This window comes from Petromyzon marinus, chromosome 25 (assembly GCF_048934315.1).
Source record: "Petromyzon marinus isolate PM22_M1 ecotype Great Lakes invasive population chromosome 25, UKy_Petmar_22M1.pri1.0, whole genome shotgun sequence".
Classification (NCBI taxonomy): domain Eukaryota; kingdom Metazoa; phylum Chordata; class Hyperoartia; order Petromyzontiformes; family Petromyzontidae; genus Petromyzon; species Petromyzon marinus.
Window position 1 is genome coordinate 10,439,674 of NC_133691.1, and position 20,231 is coordinate 10,459,904.

The following is a 20,231-nucleotide window of genomic DNA, read 5'->3' on the forward strand; positions in this document are numbered from 1 at the left end:
TATTGTGTTATTTTATTAATTTATTATTTTATTCTCATTCTACGTGACTTTACCGAAAGAACCAAAGAAGATGAACACCGCACCAGCGACTCCTCATTTGAGGCTGAGTCGACCACGACACACACACACCTGCCCGCGGATTCTGTGTACCCAATTAACTCTCGTATCGCTGGCTGCTCGAGCGAGCAAACGAATCGACGTCAATTTCCTGAGCCCAGCGCTGGTGACGGAACTCTGGGCGCTCCTCTCTGTCACTCTGCCTCCAGGTCACTGCCGGCCACCGTGCACCGTGCGTCTTCGACAAACACAAACAACGCCTCCCCCCCCCCCCTACTCGCCACGAGGCGATGACGGTGACGTCTCCACAGCGCCTGTACCAGGCTATGTGCACCTCGAGGCTCGCTTGCTCGGGAAAAATACACAAAGGCGGAGGTCGACCTTAGGGTCCGTCCATAAATGACGTCACGCGATTTTGGACGATTTTTGACCCCCCCCCTTCGTCACACGGCGTCACAAAAGTCAGACCCCCCCCCCCCCCCCATACAGACCGTCGAGGAAAGCGCCGTGAGCGAGCACCAAGCCCACGACGGGGGTGGTGTGGCCAGGACCACGCGCGCGCACCGTGCCAGGCCGGCTCAGATGTCACGTCCCTGGTGTTGGCCGTGAGCGGGAATCGAACTCTTGGTGGTCGGCTTTGGAGCGCAGCGAGCTAAGCAGCAATGCCCCCGACGCTCCCCACACTTCGACACGAAACAAAGACGGAGATCCCCCGTTTAGCTTGAATAGACTGTTGGGGCAAGTGTTGTTAGCGAGTTCTCATGAAGGCCGGAACGGCGTACGAGGGGGAGGGTGGCCGGCACCACCCCCGACCGCCTTTGTTTCCCCATCGCACCAAGTACTAATTTGAGGCTGAGTCGACCTAGGGGAGGCCCAGAACCTGTTAATATAAAAGTCACGGTCGTAGCGCAGCGCGCTAACCGCCACCACTACCGCTCCCCACATCCACAAAGACATTCACACACACGTACACACACATCCACACACACGTACACACACACGTACACACACATACACACGTACACACACATTCACACACACGTACACACACACACACGTACACACACACACGTACACACACGTAATCACACGTCTCTTGCGTACTGCTTAATGCGTTGTGTATGTGTAACGAACGAACGACACTCGATTCTATCGTCACGACCCGATGACGATTCGATTAAATGTCCGATTGCCCGCGTCTCGCCTGCGTCGTCTGTCCCACTCCTGTCTCCTTGAGCCTCAAGGAGGAAGGTTTAGCAACTCGCGTGGTTTGCATGGAACCTGTGAAGTACACCTAAACAACCCTCATGACCCAACGTGGTGTGGGGAAAATGTCTTCCATCCAGCAGTGGATAAACGAACAGGTATGGATGACGGGTAACGTCTGATCGCAATTATCCATGCGTGCATGTTGCACTTCTTTCGCACCGTACGTGGCCAGCCGCGCTTTAATCGGAGGCGATGCACGGTTTGCAAGGTTTGGTGGATCACGCCGAGATTTGTGAAAACCCACGCATCCGTTCGGCCCCAAGCTCTGCGGTCCTCCATGTATCCCAGGCGTCGTACGAACAACGAATGAGTGGTCGTACACGTGGGACGAAACCCGGAGCAGCCGGAGAGATGAAAACAACCCCACGCGTGTGAGCGGTGCGACAGTCCGGGGCCAGTGCGGCCCTTCTTTGCGAGGCCCGTGGCCTCCTGGATGGCCCTTCGGTGCGGCCCCTGGCAATACACAGCACGTGACGACACCCCCGTAGCCGTGGTCGTGCTGTCAAACCCAACAATTGTTTTGAAATGTGTTGGCGGCACACACATACACACGCACGCACTGATGATGTCTTATCGGCGGATGTGGCTCCCCTCTGAAAATGAGTGAAGAACATCGCTCTATGCCAGTGGTTCTTATCTCTTTTGATGTCTACTGTTATCCCTCCCCCCTATATTTGTTCAAGTTTGTTTCACCCCCCACATTCCCCTTGCCCGACCCAACATTCTGCTGAGAAATAAATGTATGAATAAGGCACATCGATATTTTAAACTATTGCCGATTTTGTGGGGTATATCGTAACCAGCTGGTAACCGATAGCGAATAAAATATTAAACGGACGCTCTGCACGCGGTGACGTAGGTTGTTGGCTCTCGGTGGTGACTCTTGGATACCACCAACGTTGTGAACGAGTCATGAGTTTGTAAAGGTCCTTCACAGCGTTCGACGTTTGCATATGGGGCCGTCCATAAATGACGTCACGCACCTAGGGGGGGGGCAGACATTTGTGACGATGTGTGACGATGGGGGGGGGGGGTGTTTGAGAAATGTGACGTCACATCAAAATGCGCAACTTTAAATGCATATAGACAACACGTTCTACTTAATTAAAAATACTTTTTTAATACATGTATTCTCCTACAACATCAGAGTGCAGCGCCACATTAAATACACACTACAATGGCAATCGTTTAAAGCGATTTGAAGCATGTTTGATATTTTTTTTTGGGGGGGGGGCAGAACTTTGTGACGTCATATTTGAGGGGGGGGGTCTGACTTTTTGTGACGACGTGTGACGAAGGGTGGTCAAAAATGGCCCCAAATGGCGTGACGTCATTTATGGACGGCCCCTATGGATTGACATGTTATCGTAGTTATTTTATATTGGCAGACTCACACACGATCATTCACCAATGACTCTCGGAGCATGATATAATTTCACACATTTATGAAAATCATCTCACGTACCCCCTGGGATATTGCCACGTGCATCCCCAGAGTTCGGCGTAGTTCCTCCCCCCCCACCCCCCCTGGTTGAGAACCCCTGCCCCTACCGACCCCGTCACTGGCAGAGTCCTGTACTTTTTGGTTCTTTGGGTAAAGTCACGTAGGCAAAAATAAAAATTACGTTAATCAAATCTTGACGTTTCGGAGGCAACGCAAGCTTCCGCCATCAGGTGTAACTAGCACAGCAACATTACCGATGACGGAAGCTTATTGTGTTGCCTCCGAAACGTCGTGATTTGATTAACTTTATTTTTTTATTTTTATCTACGTGACCTTACCGAAAGAACCAAAGAGTATATGGATCATTGCAGTCACGAAAATTCAAATCTAGAATTAAAGGCAAGGTCCTCATTTGCGCTGTACCACCATCTCCTGGCCAGCCAGGGTACCGCCCACGGGAATGGAGGTTTCACAAACATCTGTGTTGTGTGTGTGCGGTGATCCACCAACCCCCGCTGCTGACTCCACGGTCTCCTCCCGCACAAAGTAAAACAACTCCCCGGTAAGCATGATGTATGCACGGGCGTGCCGTTTGTTGAACTTCTTTCGCACCGTATGTAGCCAACCGTGCTAATCGCACGTGCGGGGCAAGGACAACAAACTGAACACCAAAAGCAGTTCGAAAGAAATTAGTTTTCAATCCAGATTACTTTAAAAAAGTGCATATAGCTCCAGCGGCTTCCTAATATCGGAGGAGCGTTCCAGACGGCCGCAGTAGCGCATCTGAAAGCGCCGCGCGATGCGGTGACCGCCGTCTTTGTTCGATGGCCAGTAGCCAAAAGGCGCTGCTGCTGCTGGGATGACCGGAGTGGGCGTGATGGTTTAGGCTCCTTGACGAGACGAGCAAGGTGATTGTGGTTCATTTGCGGCCAAGCCCTCTGCGTGTAACGAATGCGACCTCGTAACGCGTTTGTTCGGCAATTGGAAGAACAATGCAGCTCGTCGACCCAACAACGTTGGGCCGACGTTGTCGCGCGGGGCCTCCCCAAGGAGCGGCTTGGAATGAGGCCTTCGTCGTCCGGCAAGGGGACTGATCTTTCTTCTGATTGAGGACGGGTGAATCGATCCCACTCGCATTATAAGTGGCGATGTCGAAAGTCTGTATACTCGCCGCTACTCACGAGAAGAGGAGGCGTCTCGTGTCGTTTTTCGCCGTTCCTGATCCTTCGTTGCAGGAGGGCAGCGCTACAGCAGAGTGGCATCATCGTTACGGTCCAGAGTTTGCGTTGCATGGCCACAACTGCACGATCGCGGCTCGCGTCTTCACGTCGTACGTTCGTGAGGGCAGGGTGGGGCATCCGACTGCTGTTGACGTGGTGATGCGGTTCGTGGTTCCACCACCCAGCGTCTTCGAGTAGGAGTAGGAGGAGGAATGTCATGGCGGGGGAAGGTCGGTGCGGTTGTTTGTTTGGGTCTGGGTGAGATTCTAGGGCAGGTGTCGGCAAACCTGCGGCTCGTCAAGGACTGCAGTGCGGGCTCCTGGAATTCGAAACAAAAAAATGGCTCTGCTTGTTATTTTGGTTGCCGATCCCTGCCCATTGGAAGTCCAGTTCACCATGAGAGTTTAGTTCACCATGGGAGTCCAGTTCACCATGAGAGTCCAGTTTACCATGGAAGTCCAGTTTACCATGGGAGTTCAGTTCAACATGTGAGTCCAGTTTACCATGGAAGTCCAGTTCACCATGGGAGTCTAGTTTACCATGTGAGTCCAGTTTACCATGGGAGTCAATTTCACCATGGGAGTTCAGTTTACCATGTGAGTCCAGTTCACATGTGAGTTCAGTTTACCATGGAAGTCCAGTTCACCATGGGAGTCCAGTTCACCATGGGAGTCCAATTTACCATGGAAGTCCAGTTCACCATGTGAGTCCAGGTTACCATGTGAGTCCAGTTTACCATGGAAGTCTATTTCACCGTGGGAGTTCAGTTTACCATGTGAGTCCAGTTCACCATGTGAGTTCAGTTTACCATGGGAGTCCAGTTTACCATGGAAGTCCAGTTTACCATGGAAGTCCAGTTCACCATGGGAGTCCAGTTCACCATGGGAGTCCAGTTTACCATGGAAGTCCAGTTTACCATGGAAGTCCAGATCACCATGGGAGTTCAGTTTACCATGGGAGTCCAGTTTACCATGGGAATCTAGTTTACCATGGAAGTCCAGTTCACCATGGGAGTCCATTTCACCACGGGAGTCCAGTTCACCATGGGAGTCCAGTTCACCATGGAAGTCCAGTTCACCATGGGAGTCCAGTTCACCATGGGAGTCCAGTTCACCATCTAAGTTCAGTTTACCATGGGAGTCCAGTTCACCATGGGAGTCCAGTTCACCATGGGAATCTAGTTTACCATGGAAGTCCAGTTCACCATGGGAGTCCAGTTTACCATGTGAGTTCAGTTTACATGGGAGTCCAGTTTACTATGGGAGTCCAATTCACCATGGGAATCCAGTTTACTATGGAAGTCCAGTTCACCATGTGAGTCTAGTTTCCCATGGGAGTCCAGTGCACCGTTTGAGTTCAGTTTACCATGGAAGTCCAGTTCACCATGGAAGTCCAGTTTACCATGGGAGTCCAGTTCACCATAGGAGTCCAGTTCACCAGGTGAGTTCAGTTTCCCATGTGAGTCCAGTTTACCATGGGAGTTCAGTTTACCATATGAGTCCAGTTCACCATCTGAGTTCATTTTACTATGGAAGTCCAGTTCACCATGGGAGTCCAGTTCACCATCTGAGTTCAGTTCACCATGGGGAGTCCCGTTCACCATGGGAATCCAGTTTACAATGGGAGTCCATTTTACCATGGATGTACAGTTTACCATGGGAGTCTATTTCCCCGTGGGAGTTCAGTTTACCATGGAAGTCCAGTTTACCATAGGAGTCCAGTTTACCATGAGAGTTTAGTTCAACATGTGAGTCCAGTTTACCATGGGAGTCCATTTCACCATCGGGAGTCCAGTTTACTATGGGAGTCCAGTTCACCATGGGAGTCCATTTCACCATAGGGAGTCCATTTCACCATGTGAGTCCAGTTTACCATGGGAGTCCAGTTTTTCCATGGTCAGGGGTCGGTAACCTGCGGCTACGGAGCCGCATGCGGCTCGCTAACGACTGTTTCGTGACACAATTCGTGACACAATTAATTCATCACCACCGTCTCGTATTCACCACACAGTGCTTTGCAGCTCTTGAAATATTGAGGGGGGGGGGGGGGGGGTTGGACCGAATTTGAAATTGTTTTTTCACTTCTTGTTGCTTTTGGTTGCGCTAGGACAGGGGTGGGGAACCTTGCTGAGTTCAGTTTACCATGGGAGTCCAGTTTACCTTGGGGAACCTTGCTTCTGCCAAGGGCCATTTGGATATCTATAACATCATTCGCGGGCCATACAAAATTATCAACTTAAAAATTAGCCCGTTATATTTGGTCAAACATTTAATTAACTCACCCCTAATGTGACGGGCTGGAACTGCTTCTCTTTGGCGAGGCGTGTGGTGATGATGTTAGCCGGTGTTGACGATGTTGTTGCTGCTCGCAACTACTTTTGCAGATTTGCTCCCTAGATTTATTGAATTTCGAGTCCCGCCTGCGGTTGCCTTGGCAGGGCCACACCAAATGATTTCGCGGGCCTTACCCCTGCTCTAGGATGATGAGGAGTCGGTTAATGGATTCGCGGCTCGCTGTATCGCCGTGGAGGGGGTGGGGGGGGGGTTGGACGTTGGCTCACGCGCGCACGAGGCGAGGGGGTTGGTGTGAGAACCGTCAGCCACCAACTCCAAACGACCACTTCGCTCCGGACTTTGCGTCTCTCCCCTCCACCGCTCCTGCTTCCCGCCGCCCCCGTCGCCGCAAGCGCAGTTTGGGACTCGGGATCCGTGAGCCGCGACACTCAACTCGGTGTGCTAGCGTCAGGGAGGGGGTCTCAAGGCCATCGATCATCCATAGCTGTCCCTGACACGAGGAAGAGAGAAGGGGATGCAATGGCGAAACCACTCAAGAGACAGGATTCTGGTACTCCCTTGCTGTCTCACATGGGTGGCCCTCTATCCCCTTACCAGGACCCCTCTGTACCCCCTTACCAAGATTCCTCTGTACCCCCTTACCAAGATCCCACTGTATCCCCTTACCAGGACCCCTCTGTAGATCCTTACCAGGATCCCTCTGTACCCCCTTACCAGGATCCCACTGTATCCCCTTACCAGGATCCCTCTGTAGATCCTTACCAGGATCCCTCTCTATCCCCTTACCAGGATCCCTCTGTAGATCCTTACCAGAACTCCTCTGTACCCCCTTACCAAGATCCCACTGTATCCCCTTACCAGGACCCCTCTGTAGATCCTTACCAGGATCCCTCTGTACCCCCTTACCAGGATCCCTCTGTAGATCCTTACCAGGGTTCCTCTCTATCCCCTTACCAGGATCCCTCTCTATCCCCTTACCAGGATCCCTCTGTAGATCCTTACCAGGATCCCTCTCTATCCCCTTACCAGGATCCCTCTGTAGATCCTTACCAGGATCTCTCTGTAGATCCTTACCAGGACCCCTCTGTAGATCCTTACCAGAACTCCTCTGTACCCCCTTACCAAGATCCCACTGTATCCCCTTACCAGGACCCCTCTATAGATCCTTACCAGGATCCCACTGTAGCCCCTTACCAATATCCCACTGTATCCCCTTACCAGGACCCCTCTGTAGATCCTTACCAGGATCCCTCTGTAGATCCTTACCAGGACCCTTCTGTATCCCCTTACCAAAATTCCTCTGTATCCCATTACCAGGATCCCACTGTAACCCCTTACCAAGATCCCACTGTATCCCCTTACCAGGATCCCTCTGTAGATCCTTACCAAGGTTCCTCTCTATCCCCTTACCAAGATCCCTCTGTAGATCCTTACCAAGATCCCACTGTATCCCCTTACCAGGATCCCTCTGTAGATCCTTACCAGGGTTCCTCTCTATCCCCTTACCAGGATCCCTCTGTAGATCCTTACCAGGATCCCTCTGTAGATCCTTACCAGGATCCCTCTCTATCCCCTTACCAGGACCCCTCTGTAGATCCTTACCAGGGTTCCTCTTTATCCCCTTTCCAGGATCCCTCTCTATCCCCTTACCAGAATCCCTCTGTACCCCCTTACCAGGACCCCTCTGTAGATCCTTACCAGGGTTCCTCTCTATCCCCTTTCCAGGATCCCACTGTACTCCCTTACCAGGGTTCCTCTTTATCCCCTTACAAGGACCCCTCTGTAGATCCTTACCAGGATGCCTCTGGACTCCCTTTCCATGATCCCTATATTTCCCATTACCAAGACCCCTCTCTACCCCCTTACCAGAGTTCCTCTGCATCTCCTTACCAGAACCCCTCTCTACCCCCATACCAGAACCCCTCTCTACCCCCTTACCAGGGTACCTTTGTATCACCTTACGACTATCTCTTTGTATCCCCTCATCAGAATCCCTGTCTATCCTTGTACCGAGGTTCATATGTACATCCGTACCAGTATCCCTTTCTATCCCCTTACCAGAGCCCCTTTCTATCCCCCTACCAATACCCCTGGATAGTCCCTCACCAGGGTCCCTCTGTACCCCCTTACGTCGAGATCCCCTTCCCTTTCACACCACTCCACAACAGCAATCCCCGCGCCCACCTCTGCCTGAGGTCGAACCGGGAGCCTCCGAACTCCGCGGCTCCTCCTTGTGGCGACGGCGCGAGGAGCCGCCAGAAATTGCCGACTCAGGTGCATGCAGAGCGGCTACCATCATCATCATCAGCAGCATCAGCAGCAGCAGCATCAGTAGCCGATGCATCAGCATCATCATCAGCAGCATCAGTAGCCGATGCATCAGCATCATCATCATCAGCAGCAGCAGCGTCGTCGTCGGTATCAGCAGGGTGTTCGCGCAGGCGATACATCTCCATACGTCCACCCGGCCCCCCAGAGGTGGGGGGCTCACGTGGCGCGTGGAGGGTCCGGGAGGGGGGGCCGAGTCGTCCCCTCAGCACGGACAGCGCGGAGCGGCCAGGGTGCTTCTTCACGTGAGGGCACCGACAATCATCATAATCATAATCATCATCTAATTACCATCACGGTAATCATCACCATCATTATCTACACCCCACCATCCTCATAATCATCACCACCATCACGACCGTAGTCACTGTCACCGCAACCACCAACCCACTTGTTCAACATTTCCACGTGACGTACACCACCATCGTCGTCGACATTGCTGCCTGTCTGCAGCAAGGGTTGGTGGATCACTCACACGTGTGAGGGTAGCCAGTAGATGCCACGCCATCGAGTATAATCTTGAGTACACCTGTGCGAAGCTTTTGAGTATTATCATTTCATAAGCGTGGTGGGGTTTTTTTTTCTTCTTCTGGGAACTCGGGTTTCCTCCCGCAGAGCAGAGCACCCGATGGACAAAAAAAATAATCGGCCACATATCCCAGAGCATCTGGACCAGACCTTGATTCCAGCCGGGGTCTTACCTGGTCGGCGACCCGGAAATAATTCGGCAGACGGCACACCACATCAAGTATGCCTCTCGTCGATATGGCTGTGGCTACTAGTCACGTGCCTTCTCTTGTCTTACCGGTGAAGAGGAAAAACACATTGAGTGACAACGTAAGCCCTGAGCATGATGTAATAAATAAAAAAAATTAGTCTTAAGACCTCAACTCGGACTTTCCTGTCACGGTAGCGAGATGTTAACTACCTCGCCGGGTATGCAGGAGGTCGTGGGTTCTATCCTAACCCTGACGCCTGCATATTTGGAGTTTGTATGTTCTCTCCGTGGTAATGTGGATTTTTTTCCGGGTCCTCCGGGTTTTCCCTCCACATTTAGAATCAACGTGCGTTTAGGGTATTTGGCTGCTATAAATGTCCACGTGATAAGCCACTTTGTTGAGCTATCATTTGTGGTCAGGTCGCTTCTGAAAAAGAGCTATATAGCTCAGTGGGCCTTACCTGGTAAAATAAAATATGTTACATCTTCATTGTTGTTGTTAGGTCAATGAAGCAAAAGGAGGAGTCGGAGTCGGTGAGGCGTGGAAACGCGCGTGGAGCGGGGTCAGCGGACACGTGGTCGCCTCTTCTCGCCCCCTCCTCGAACCTGGACCCGATGTGGAGCGCGGACCCACGCCACGGTCAGCATGGCTAACCCCGGTTCTAGGACCCATATCCCATAGCCCTGCTCCCAGGACCTTGACTCTACCGCACAGCTGCACAAACACTGCACCACTCTAACGCTGATTATTGTGCCGTAATGGGGGTCCGCTCAGCAATGTTTCCCTTCCTCATCTCGAGGTTGGCGAGTGACGCGTGTTGCAGAGGTTCACGGTTCAAATCCAGTGGGCCATCCTGGTTGTTACTTCGGTTTGTAACAAAAACGTAATACTCCTACACGCCGTCTGCTTCGCAGTGGACGTCAAAGGTCCCATTGACGTCATTCGCAAGAGCAGGCCACTGTGTCGATGTCACAGTTAAGATTCGAAAAAATACCCCGCGGATTACTCAATTGGTTGGGATCGCACACAGGAGCAGCAATCATCGCCCCCCTTCCGGCAGAATAACGCCCCAGGTCACTCTTCCGAATGAGATTCATCCTGGTCTCTTGAGTTCCTACCCGGTGGACGGCTCCAGGAGTAGCCGCATGGTGAATATCTGATATGCTGCCAGCGAATGATGGAATGAGAGCGGTGGTGTCTCTTCTTCGAACTCAGCTCGACTAACCTAGCTCTCCCGACTCGGAATACTAAATCATTTGTCAGAGTCCCCTATCTCAACCCTGAGCCCCTTTCCCACCCACCGCTGGCTCCCACCTCCTATCCTCTACCTCATCTCCGCCCCCCATCCCTAAGTCCCAGGGCCCCCTCAACTCTGAGAGACGCTATAAAGGCACGTGTAGCTACACACGCCTAAGACCCAAATTAATCGTCTACACGCCGGATTTCTACATATCCCATAAAAGCGAGCAATCAATTAACATGATCATTATCAGCGTCATCTGACCACCAGCACTAACCACCATGATCAACCTCATGCACCAGTTACTTGGATGGCGGACCATCTCTGGTGGTACCAGGTAGGTGTGGACTGCGATGTGAACAGTAGATGGCAGGAGTGTAATGGATTATTGCATGTTCGCAGAGCGTTGAGAATACTCCCCTAGTTCGGGATGGGTGGAAGCGAACCACTCACGAATGCATGAGGTTTTTTTTCGGTTATTACATCGCGTAAATATATAAATGTGTCGTTGAACCCGCCACCACCCGACACAGACAACTAGTAAGGTTTGTCACGTAAACAGAACGTGGCCAATTCGTCACGAGTACAGCGCACCGGTGTGTTGGAGAGTAAAGCCACGACATTTACAATCTGAGTACGACGTTTCGCCCGATATTACAACTAGCTTCACCAGGCGACCTGTATTATGGGTGATATTGGTCGTGAAAGCCGACGTGTTAAACTCACTCACGAATGGTTGGCATTAGCCTCATGAAGACGAGTCTTGAGAATCAGCGAGGCATACCAGAGTTAAGAATGGACATTTTTATTATTAAACGGAGACAGATGTGGGGACAGAAAATATCGTGCAACAAAGAGAGACACAAAGACTCGCCCCCCCCCCCCCCCCCCCCCCATAGCCTGTAACAGACTGTTGGGGCAAGTGCTGTTAGCGAGCAGCACCTATGAAACCGACACGGCACAGGAAGGGGGTGGGTGGCCAGCACCACGCCCGGCCGCCTTTGTCTCCCTCGTGGCGGTGTGGTGGAGGTGCAGCCGCTGTGCAGATGCTTGGGGCCGTCCTGGCGTCCCCAATCGGGTTGGACGGCGGGGGTTTAAGGGGCACCCCCAGGGGTGTTGATTGCGATGAAGCCGTGAGAAGCAACAGCGGCGAGCGATCAGCAGAAGGCTCCTCATCTCGGGTTTCGAAACGAGCACTGCAAGTCCTCGTTTAACGCGGTTTGAGTGCCGCGTTAAGCAGAAGCAATTTCTCCATAAACAATTGAACGATAAAGTTTGGCGAGCTGCGAAGTTACGCACACACAGCGAGATGGCAGGACAAATAACTGGGGTACGCCGCCGTGTTACTCTTATCTTTAAGGCGCACCACACGCAGCGTTGTTGACGAACGCGTTGAGGTTATTTTTTGTTTTCAGTTGCTTGTTAATCGTGCTTGTGCACCACTGCCAAATGCAGCAGCGGCGAGCATCACCACGACGGGTCCCTTCTTCGCTCTCGTTTCAGCAGCCACTGTAGCCAAGGCGCGGTGGGGGGACGAGCGGCCTGGAACCCGGCGAGGCCTCGGGAATGACACCAAGGAGCGCCCCCCATCGCGGGCCGATGCGGGGGGCCCCGAGGAAGAGGGGGCGTGGGAGCATCCCGGCACGACGGACTCGCTCCCCAGCGGACGGGCGGCGGGCACCGAGACGGCCGAGAGGTCACGCGCCAAGGGGGGTGCACCACGCCAGAAGATGAAGAAGTCGAGCCGGGAGACGGAGGGGTGGCCGCTGAAGACCAACAGGTCACTTACGAAGACCGAGAGGTCGCCTCGGGGGCTCGGGAGTTCACCGCAGATGCTGAAGAGCCCTGGCCGGAATAGCAAGAGGTCACGGCAGGTGATAAAGAGGTCACTCCAAAACGGCAACAGGTCAGGCCAGAAGAATGAGTTGTCAAATGAAGAGCTCATAATGCCTGGTCAGGAGGCTATGTGCCCCAGTAGTTTACCTGCAGAGGAGTTACCTCGACAGGAATCACTTGCAGAGGAGACACCTGTAGAGATGTTATCCTTTGAAGAGTTACCAAAGAAGGAGCCTTTTCTGCAAGATATGTCTGTGGACGAGTTATTTGCAGAGATTATATCCATGGAATTGTTTCCTGTGGAGCAGGTACCTGTAGAAGGGTTACCTGGGCAAGAGTTATCTGTGGAGGCGTTACCTTTGCAGGAGATACTTGCAGAGGAGTCACCTATAGAGATGTTAGATTTAAAAAATGCATTTAAGATAGAGTCTTTTCTGCAAGACATGTCTGTGGATGAGTTATTTGCAGATATTCAATCATTCGAAGTGTTACCTGTGGAAGAATTAACTGTGGAAAGGTTACCTGGGCAAGAGTTACCTGTGGAGGAGGTACGTGTGGAGGACTTACCTGGGCAAGAGTTACATGTAGAGGAGGTACGTGTGGAGGAGGTACGTGTGGAGGATTTACCTGGGCAAGAGTTCAATGTGGAGGAAGTACGTGTGGAGGAGGTACGTATGGAGGATTTACCTGGGCAAGAGTTACATGTGGAGGAGGTACGTGTGGAGGAGGTACGTGTGGAGGATTTACCTGGGCAAGAGTTACATGTGGAGGAGGCACGTGTGGAGGATTTACCTGGGCAAGAGTTACATGTGGAGGAGGTACGTGTGGAGGAGGTACGTGTGCCGAAATGGCCGGTACCTGTAGCGGGATCACCTGCGAAGATATCCGTTACAAAGCCATCACCAGTGGAGGAGCCATTGGCCATGTCACCGGTAAGGGGTCTGTTGGAAAAATTACCTGCGGAGGATGCATTACCATTGGAGTCATCTCACATAGAAGAATCGCCTGCAGAGTGGTTATTGAAGGGCGCGCCCGTCAAGGATCCACCGGAGAGACTACCTGTGCGAGAGTTGTTGGACAATTTACCTGTGAAGGAGCCGTTGGATGAATTGCCTGCGCAGGTCCCAGCAGGAGTATCACCTGTGGAGTGCACATCGAGAGCATTGTCACCCGTGGGGAATTCATCGCAAACACCTGTGCAGTTGTTGTTGGGACCGCCTCCCGTGGGCGACTCATTGGACTCACCTGTGCAGGACCCGTTGGTAGAATCACCTACAGAGCAGCCATTGGAAGGTTCAGCAGTCAAGAATTCATTGAAAACATTACTTGTGCAAGAGTTCTCGGCAAAGTCACCTGTGAAGAATTCCCTGGAAGAATCACCCGTGGAAGATTCATCGCAGTCACCTGTACAGATGTCAACGGGATCGCCCCCCGCGGATGCCTCAAGGGCAGAATCACCTGTGGAGAAGTCATTGAATGAGATTCTAGTGAAGAATGCATTGGAAGCATTACCTGTGCCAGGGTCATCACCAGCATTTCCTGTGGAACGATCACTGCAAGACTCAGCTGTGAAAATGTCATTGGAAGAATTACCCAGGGAAGCCTCACCTGCACATAGGACAACAGTGGCGCTGCATCCAGGCGATGGTGATGTTGGCCATGGTGGTGGTGGTGATAGCAGAACAGAAGATGGTGATGATGTTAAAGATGATGATGAAGATGGTTGTGTTGGTGCCACTAAATATGGTGATGAAGATGGCGGTAATGGTAAAAATGGAGATGGTGTTCACGGGGGCAATCAAGATGGTAGTGATGTTGAAGATGGTGATGATGTTAAGGATGATGCAGATGGGGATGGGGACACTGAAGATGGTGGTAATGGTAAAGATGGTGGTGATGGTGGAACAAAATATGGTGGTGATGGTAAAGATGAAAATGATGACGATGGTGATTTTGAAGATGGTGGTGATGGTAAAGATAATGATGATGAAGATGGTAGTGATGAGGGCACTGAAGATGGTGGTGATGGTAAAGATGGTGGTGATGGTGGAACAAAATATGGTGGTGATGGTAAAGATGAAGATGATGACGATGGTGATTTTGAAGATGGTGGTGATGGTAAAGATGATGATGAAGATGGTGGCGATGGCAGAACTAAAGATGGTGGTGATGGGGACAATAAAGCTGGTGGTGATGTTAAAGATGATGCAGATGGTGGTGATGGTGGAACTAAAGATGGTGGTGATGGTAAAGATGAAGAGGGTGGTGATGCTTGGGGTGCAAGGGGACTCTCCACGCAGAGGAACAAAAGGGGACCACGTGGCTCCAGCAAGCCTCACCAACATCCTGACGGCCCCACTCCTCCATCGGGGGTCGCGCGTGGTTTGAAGACCCCGGCAAGACCCCGGGGCGCCAGGGTTGGGGTTACAACCCGCAGCGCGGGGCGCGAGAGGGCGAGACCTCGGCGGAGCGAACGGCTGCTGAGGAAGTGACTTTTCACATTTGCCGATGTTGTCAGGGAAGATACGAATAAAGTTATTGCACTCTACACGAGTTTGATGATTGCTCAACAGAAGCCCCGCGGGGTGCAGAGAAAGCATTGAGCGCAGTGAGGATTGAAATTGGGCACGCGCGTGTCAGCATGTGGGAGTGTAGCGGTTAGGGCGCTGTGCTAACGAATTCGGCTACTTGGGTTCGATTTCCGCCCACGTCCAACACCAGTGACGACTATCTGAACCAGTCCCGGGCCATCCTCTAGGTCGACTCAGCCTCAAATAAGTACCAGTTGCGATGCATAAACATCGTTACTCGGGAGAAAAAAGGCCGCCGGTCGTGGTGCCGACCACATCACCACCTCGTGTGCTGTCCCGGCCTTCACAGGTGCTCGCTAACGGCACTATATTTATGCCACACGAGGAATCTTTGTCTTTGCATAACGCATGTGTTGCGACTGTGTCATTGGAGCCAACACCGCCATCGCCACAAATTGCACAGCTGGCCATAAAGGTCATTCCCCCTTCTCGTGGTCGCTCACTTTTGCGGGTGCGTTGACTCCGAAAGAGTTAAAACCAGCCTCGAACCCTCAAGCGATCAGATAGAGGACGGCTGAGATACCAGAATGCTGGCCTTGGCACTTTGGAGATTCTGGGTTCAGATTACGGGGGGGCCTCCTGTGATTAAACCGGTTCCCCAAGTCCAGTGCCACGGTAAGTCGGAGATGTTAACTACCTCGCCTGGTATACAGGAGCACGTGGGTTCGATCCCGACCCTGACGTCTGTATATTTGAGTTTGCGTGTTCTCCCCATGGTCGCGTGGATTTTTCTCGTCCCTCCGGTTCTTCCCTCCACATTTAGAAACACGCGTTTCGAGTATTTAGCTGCTTTAAATTTCCACGTGATAAGCCACTTCGTTGAACTATCATTTGTGGCCAGGTCACTTCTAAATTAGAGTTATATAGAGCACAGGGGCCCTAGCTGATCAAATAAAAAATAGTATAGTTTAGAGTGAATGATCTCCGCCCCCCGTACCCGATGACCGGCACGCGCACATAAATAAACCAACCCATTACATTTGGTTCTGCACCCTCATTATTTCTCATAAATCATCACGCTTGGGCATGACACGGATCGGTTCGACTTCCACTCTCAAGTGGCAGGGCGAAGAGTGGCAAAGTGCCGCCGCCTCTGGCTGGGCAACAGAGGGCACTTGAGCGGATATCTCAGGGGTATCTCTGCGAGATCTCTGGCTGGGCAACAGAGGGCACTTGAGCGGATATCTCAGGGGTGGCTCTGCGAGATCTCTCGCTGGGCAACAGAGGGCACTTGAGCAGATATCTCAGGAGTAGCTCTGCGAGATCTCTCGCTGGGCAACAGAGGGCACTTGAGCGGATATCTCAGGAGTAGCTCTGCGAGATCTCTCGCTGGGCAACAGAGGGCACTTGAGCAGATATCTCAGGGGTAGCTCTGCGATATCTCTCGCTGGGCAACAGAGGGCACTTGAGCGGACATCTCAGGGGTGGCTCTGCGAGATCTCTGGCTGGGCAACAGAGGGCACTTGAGCAGATATCTCAGGGGTAGCTCTGCAAGATCTCTCGCTGGGCAACAGAGGGCACTTGAGCGGATATCTCAGGGGTAGCTCTGCGAGATCTCTCGCTGGGCAACAGAGGGCACTTTAGCGGATATCTTAGGGGTAGCTCTGCGAGATCTCTCGCTGGGCAACAGAGGGCACTTGAGCAGATATCTCAGGAGTAGCTCTGCGAGATCTCTCGCTGGGCAACAGGGCACTTGAGCAGATATCTCAGGGGTAGCTCTGCGAGATCTCTCGCTGGGCAACAGAGGGCACTTGAGCGGATATCTCAGGAGTAGCTCTGCGAGATCTCTCGCTGGGCAACAGAGGGCACTTGAGCGGATATCTCAGGGGTAGCTCTGCGAGATCTCTCGCTGGGCAACAGAGGGCACTTGAGCAGATATCTCAGGAGTAGCTCTGCGAGATCGCCTCACGCGAACGATTCTCTTAACAACACTCCCGAGGCGATACATTCTGGCGAGATGCCACGTTTCATGATCTAATAAAGTCGAAAGCAAACAATTTAAATAATGCACACTAAGCACTGCCTGGAGCAGGTGTATATCGCGTTGTCTGGAGTTCATCATTAACTCGGCTATCGGTAGGGTCACGGTCACGGAAGGCTCAGAGTCGTGGGAGATTAGGGTTGTTACGCCCATTGGTGGATTAGCCACGGTGCATCGACCCCCGCGCGTAATCAGTGCCGCGTACAACAACAGCCAATGGTTGGTGGATCAGGGAGAGATACGCACAACTCCCTAAAGCCCGCTGGGGCGATGACGCAGTCCACTTGCTGTGCCGCCTTCTCCTGGCGAGGCAGGGCTACGGCTGCGTCTCGACGCCCACGGGACGGGAGTTTGACAGCATCTGTTTGTGATCCACCAACCCTCGCTGCTTCCTCCACAGTGCTTGATTACAGGCTAAGTGCATAGCCACCTTTGTCTCTCCGGTATCCGTATTTACACACCGTACCAGGTACTCATTTAAGGTCTGAGACGACCAAGGGGGGGAAGCCCAGGACTGCTTAAAATCTTCGCCACTGTTAATGGTTGTGATCGGGAAGCGAACTGAAATCGCCTTCCCGATACATCGTACACACACACATTATACTCATGTACAGTACACACACACCTATCACAATAACAACCACCATTTGCCACTAAGTGGCGGTGACGTCACCACGACGCTTGTGTCAGGCCATGTGCACCTTGAGGCCACGTGAAGTGTCGAACGCCCACTGGCAGGAGGTCACGGGGCAGACCCAGGTGCCACGGGTCGACTGACTGAGATGACTGGCTGATGCACCACCTGTGCCCACTACTGTGCCAACCTGCTGTGCTTTAGCCACCCGGCACTCCGCTCGTTGTTGTGAGTGTCGCTCCTCCGCCCTCCGTTGTTGTTGGAGGGCGACTGCCTCCAACTGCCCAGTAGCGTCCTTCACGAGCCTCCTCCACAGAGGCCGATCTTGACACCGCTGGTACCAGTCATCGGCAAGTCCACTCAGCTCCACGTCCTCCTGTACCACATCACTCCATCTCTTCTCTAGCTCGTGCCGCGCCCGTTTAGCCCCCTCGATCCGGCCGAACAAAAGCTGTTTCGGCATACGGTGGCTGGGCATGCGGCTACATGACCCAGCCAACGCAGCCTTGCCTGCCGGAGGAGCTCACCGATGGGACCTTGCCCAGATCTTTCAAGGATTTGTGAGCTCCTCACACAATCCAGCCTGGTTAAACCCAGCATGGATCTTAGGCAGGCTAGCCTAAATGTTTCTAACCGGTGAAGATGTTCCATTAGGGGGGTCCACGTTTCGCAAGCGTAGAGAAGGGAGGGAATGACCGTGGCCGAGAAGACCTGAAGCTTAGTGCGGAGCGACAGACCAGGTAGCTTCCCCACAGCGTTACGCAACCGATGAAAAGATATTGCCGCTCGACTGATTCGGAGTGATGCCTCTGCTGTTAAACTGGAGCCGGTCATAAGCACACTGCCCAGGTATGGGAAACTCTCCACTCTCCACTCTATCCACAACTGCCCCATCACCGATTGGGAGTTGTGGGGGTGGAGTGTCAGATGGTACAAAATACCCAGGCAGGTGCTTAGTTTTGGTGGGGCTGATGGTAAGGCCCCACCTCTTAGTGGCACGCTCCAGTCTCAGCAGCAGCGTCTCCAACTCCTCCTCTGAATGAACAGCTATTACCAAATCATCGGCATACATAACGTGGCTGAGCAATAGGGAGCCATCCCTTGACCGCACCCGGGCATCGATCAGCCTCCCATTATATCTGTACCATATGGAGATTCCCCTGGTACAGCTATTGAAGGCCTCACGAACTACGTGGTCAAAATAGATGTTAAATAATGTGGGAGCCAGAGGACATCCCCGTCGCACCCCAAGGTGTACAGGGAATGTCTCTGACTTCCGGCCCGCTCACCGTACACACACACACACACCGCACACACACACCGTACACACACTGTACACAGTACAGTGATACCGGCGCAAGCGATACGGCACCATAAACTCTGTACGAGACCTGGGCAGGCGTCAATTGAAGTGAATTCCATTGCAACGGACCCGGGACCCCGGGGGATCATTAACCCAAATACCTCCTCGGGGTTAGCGTCCCTGACGCAGGTAGTGCCTGCTTCGCCGATCTGACAGCCGGATAAGAACGAGGGGAGTCCTTCCCCGCCGTGTAGAGAAGAGATCCCACCACACCACCCGGTGTAGAGAAGAGATCCCACCTCACCACCCCCCCCCCCCATCTTCCGATATCGGAACACGATGTGTGGATATCAATGTGTCGTTAAACCCGCCACCACCCGACACAGCCAATTGGTAAAGTTTGTCACGTCAACAGAACGTGGCCAATTCGTTGCCCGTACAGCGACACCGGTTGTGTCGGGGAGCAAATCCACAACATTTAAAATCTGAGTACGAGATCGTAAATGGCTAAGGAAGTTCAGCAAAGACAAAGATCCCCAGTATAGCCTTCACAGACTGTAGGGGCAAGTGCTGTTAGCCAGCAGCTAATAAGGCCGGCACGACACACGAGGGGATGGGTGGCCAACACCACGGCCGACCGCCTTTGTCTCCCTAGTGCCGATGTTTACACACCGCACCAGGTACTCATTTGAGGCTGAGTCGACCTAGGGGAGGCCCATGACCGGCTCAAATAATCGTCACTGGGTGTTGGCCGTCAGCGGGAATCCAACCCGGGTCGCCAGGTTCGTAGGGCAGCGTAGCGCTAACCACTGCACTACCGCTCCCCCAGCAATCCCTCCAGCACACGCACACCAGCTGATTTCATCGCTCCATCTCCACGGTGTACATGGCCCTCTGACGGGTTGCCAATCTTCCGTCTGCCACCCACCCCAAGTCACTCGTCTTGGCCAACGGCCTCCAAACCTTACGGCCCAAACCTTCAAACCTCTTAAGCATGCGTTCTCTAAATGCACGTGATCCTCTCTCTCCGACCCACGATGGGTATCATCGACACGTATATACGTTGTTTCATATCGATAACAGTACATTCATTCGTCGAGACTTGCACATTCCTCGCCGCGTGCTGTTAAACAAACGTTAATCATTATTGGGGAAGGCTGTAAAAATTTAAAGTTGCTTCGTATCACCTCGTACGGAGATAAGAGAACGTAGCACGGGTTAAGGTCCCCCAGTCAGAGCCGCGGCCAGGTGGATAGCATCAGTGACCCCCCCCCCGCCCCCCCGGGGTGCTGTGACGTGGACGGTCGAGTCACGT

The 20,231-nt window shown here is 52.7% G+C and overlaps 2 protein-coding genes across 5 annotated transcripts; one reads left to right on the forward strand and one right to left on the reverse strand.

Moving 5' to 3' along the window:
* Positions 1-1,388: 1,388 nt before the first annotated feature.
* Positions 1,389-13,345, forward strand: LOC142929087 (uncharacterized). Its single transcript, XM_076069537.1, has 4 exons — positions 1,389-1,421; positions 6,785-8,857; positions 9,834-9,970; positions 12,075-13,345. The coding sequence occupies exons 1-2, from the start codon at positions 1,389-1,391 to the stop codon at positions 8,105-8,107; spliced, it is 1,356 nt and encodes a 451-aa protein (XP_075925652.1). The 3' UTR covers positions 8,108-8,857; positions 9,834-9,970; positions 12,075-13,345.
* LOC116945841 (uncharacterized) lies at positions 11,475-20,128 on the reverse strand. Of its 4 annotated transcripts, XM_032960441.2 has the most exons (5): positions 14,747-20,128; positions 13,761-13,865; positions 13,494-13,547; positions 13,266-13,364; positions 11,475-12,416 (listed from the first exon to the last, which is right to left on the reverse strand). In XM_032960441.2, the coding sequence occupies exons 1-5, from the start codon at positions 14,772-14,774 to the stop codon at positions 11,983-11,985; spliced, it is 720 nt and encodes a 239-aa protein (XP_032816332.1). In that variant the 5' UTR covers positions 14,775-20,128; the 3' UTR covers positions 11,475-11,982. The 4 variants fall into 4 exon arrangements, with proteins under 4 accessions (XP_032816332.1, XP_032816333.1, XP_075925827.1 ...); XM_032960442.2 differs by lacking the exon at positions 13,266-13,364; XM_076069712.1 differs by having other exon boundaries at positions 13,494-13,865.
* Positions 20,129-20,231: the final 103 nt, after the last annotated feature.

Excerpts from the sequence above, each read along its gene's own strand:
- LOC142929087 (XM_076069537.1), top strand. The coding sequence starts at position 1,389 with ATGTCTTCCATCCAGCAGTGGATAAACGAACAG. Across the intron at positions 1,422-6,784 it reads AGCAGTGGATAAACGAACAG|GAAGAGAGAAGGGGATGCAA; the intron begins GTATGGATGACG and ends CCCTGACACGAG.
- LOC116945841 (XM_076069712.1), bottom strand. The coding sequence starts at position 14,774 with ATGGAGGAGTGGGGCCGTCAGGATGTTG. Across the intron at positions 13,866-14,746 it reads GTGGGGCCGTCAGGATGTTG|GTGATTCTGCCCTTGAGGCA; the intron begins GTGAGGCTTGCT and ends ACTTCTCCACAG. Across the intron at positions 13,365-13,493 it reads ATCCAACGGCTCCTTCACAG|GTAATTTTTCCAACAGACCC; the intron begins GTAAATTGTCCA and ends CATCCTCCGCAG.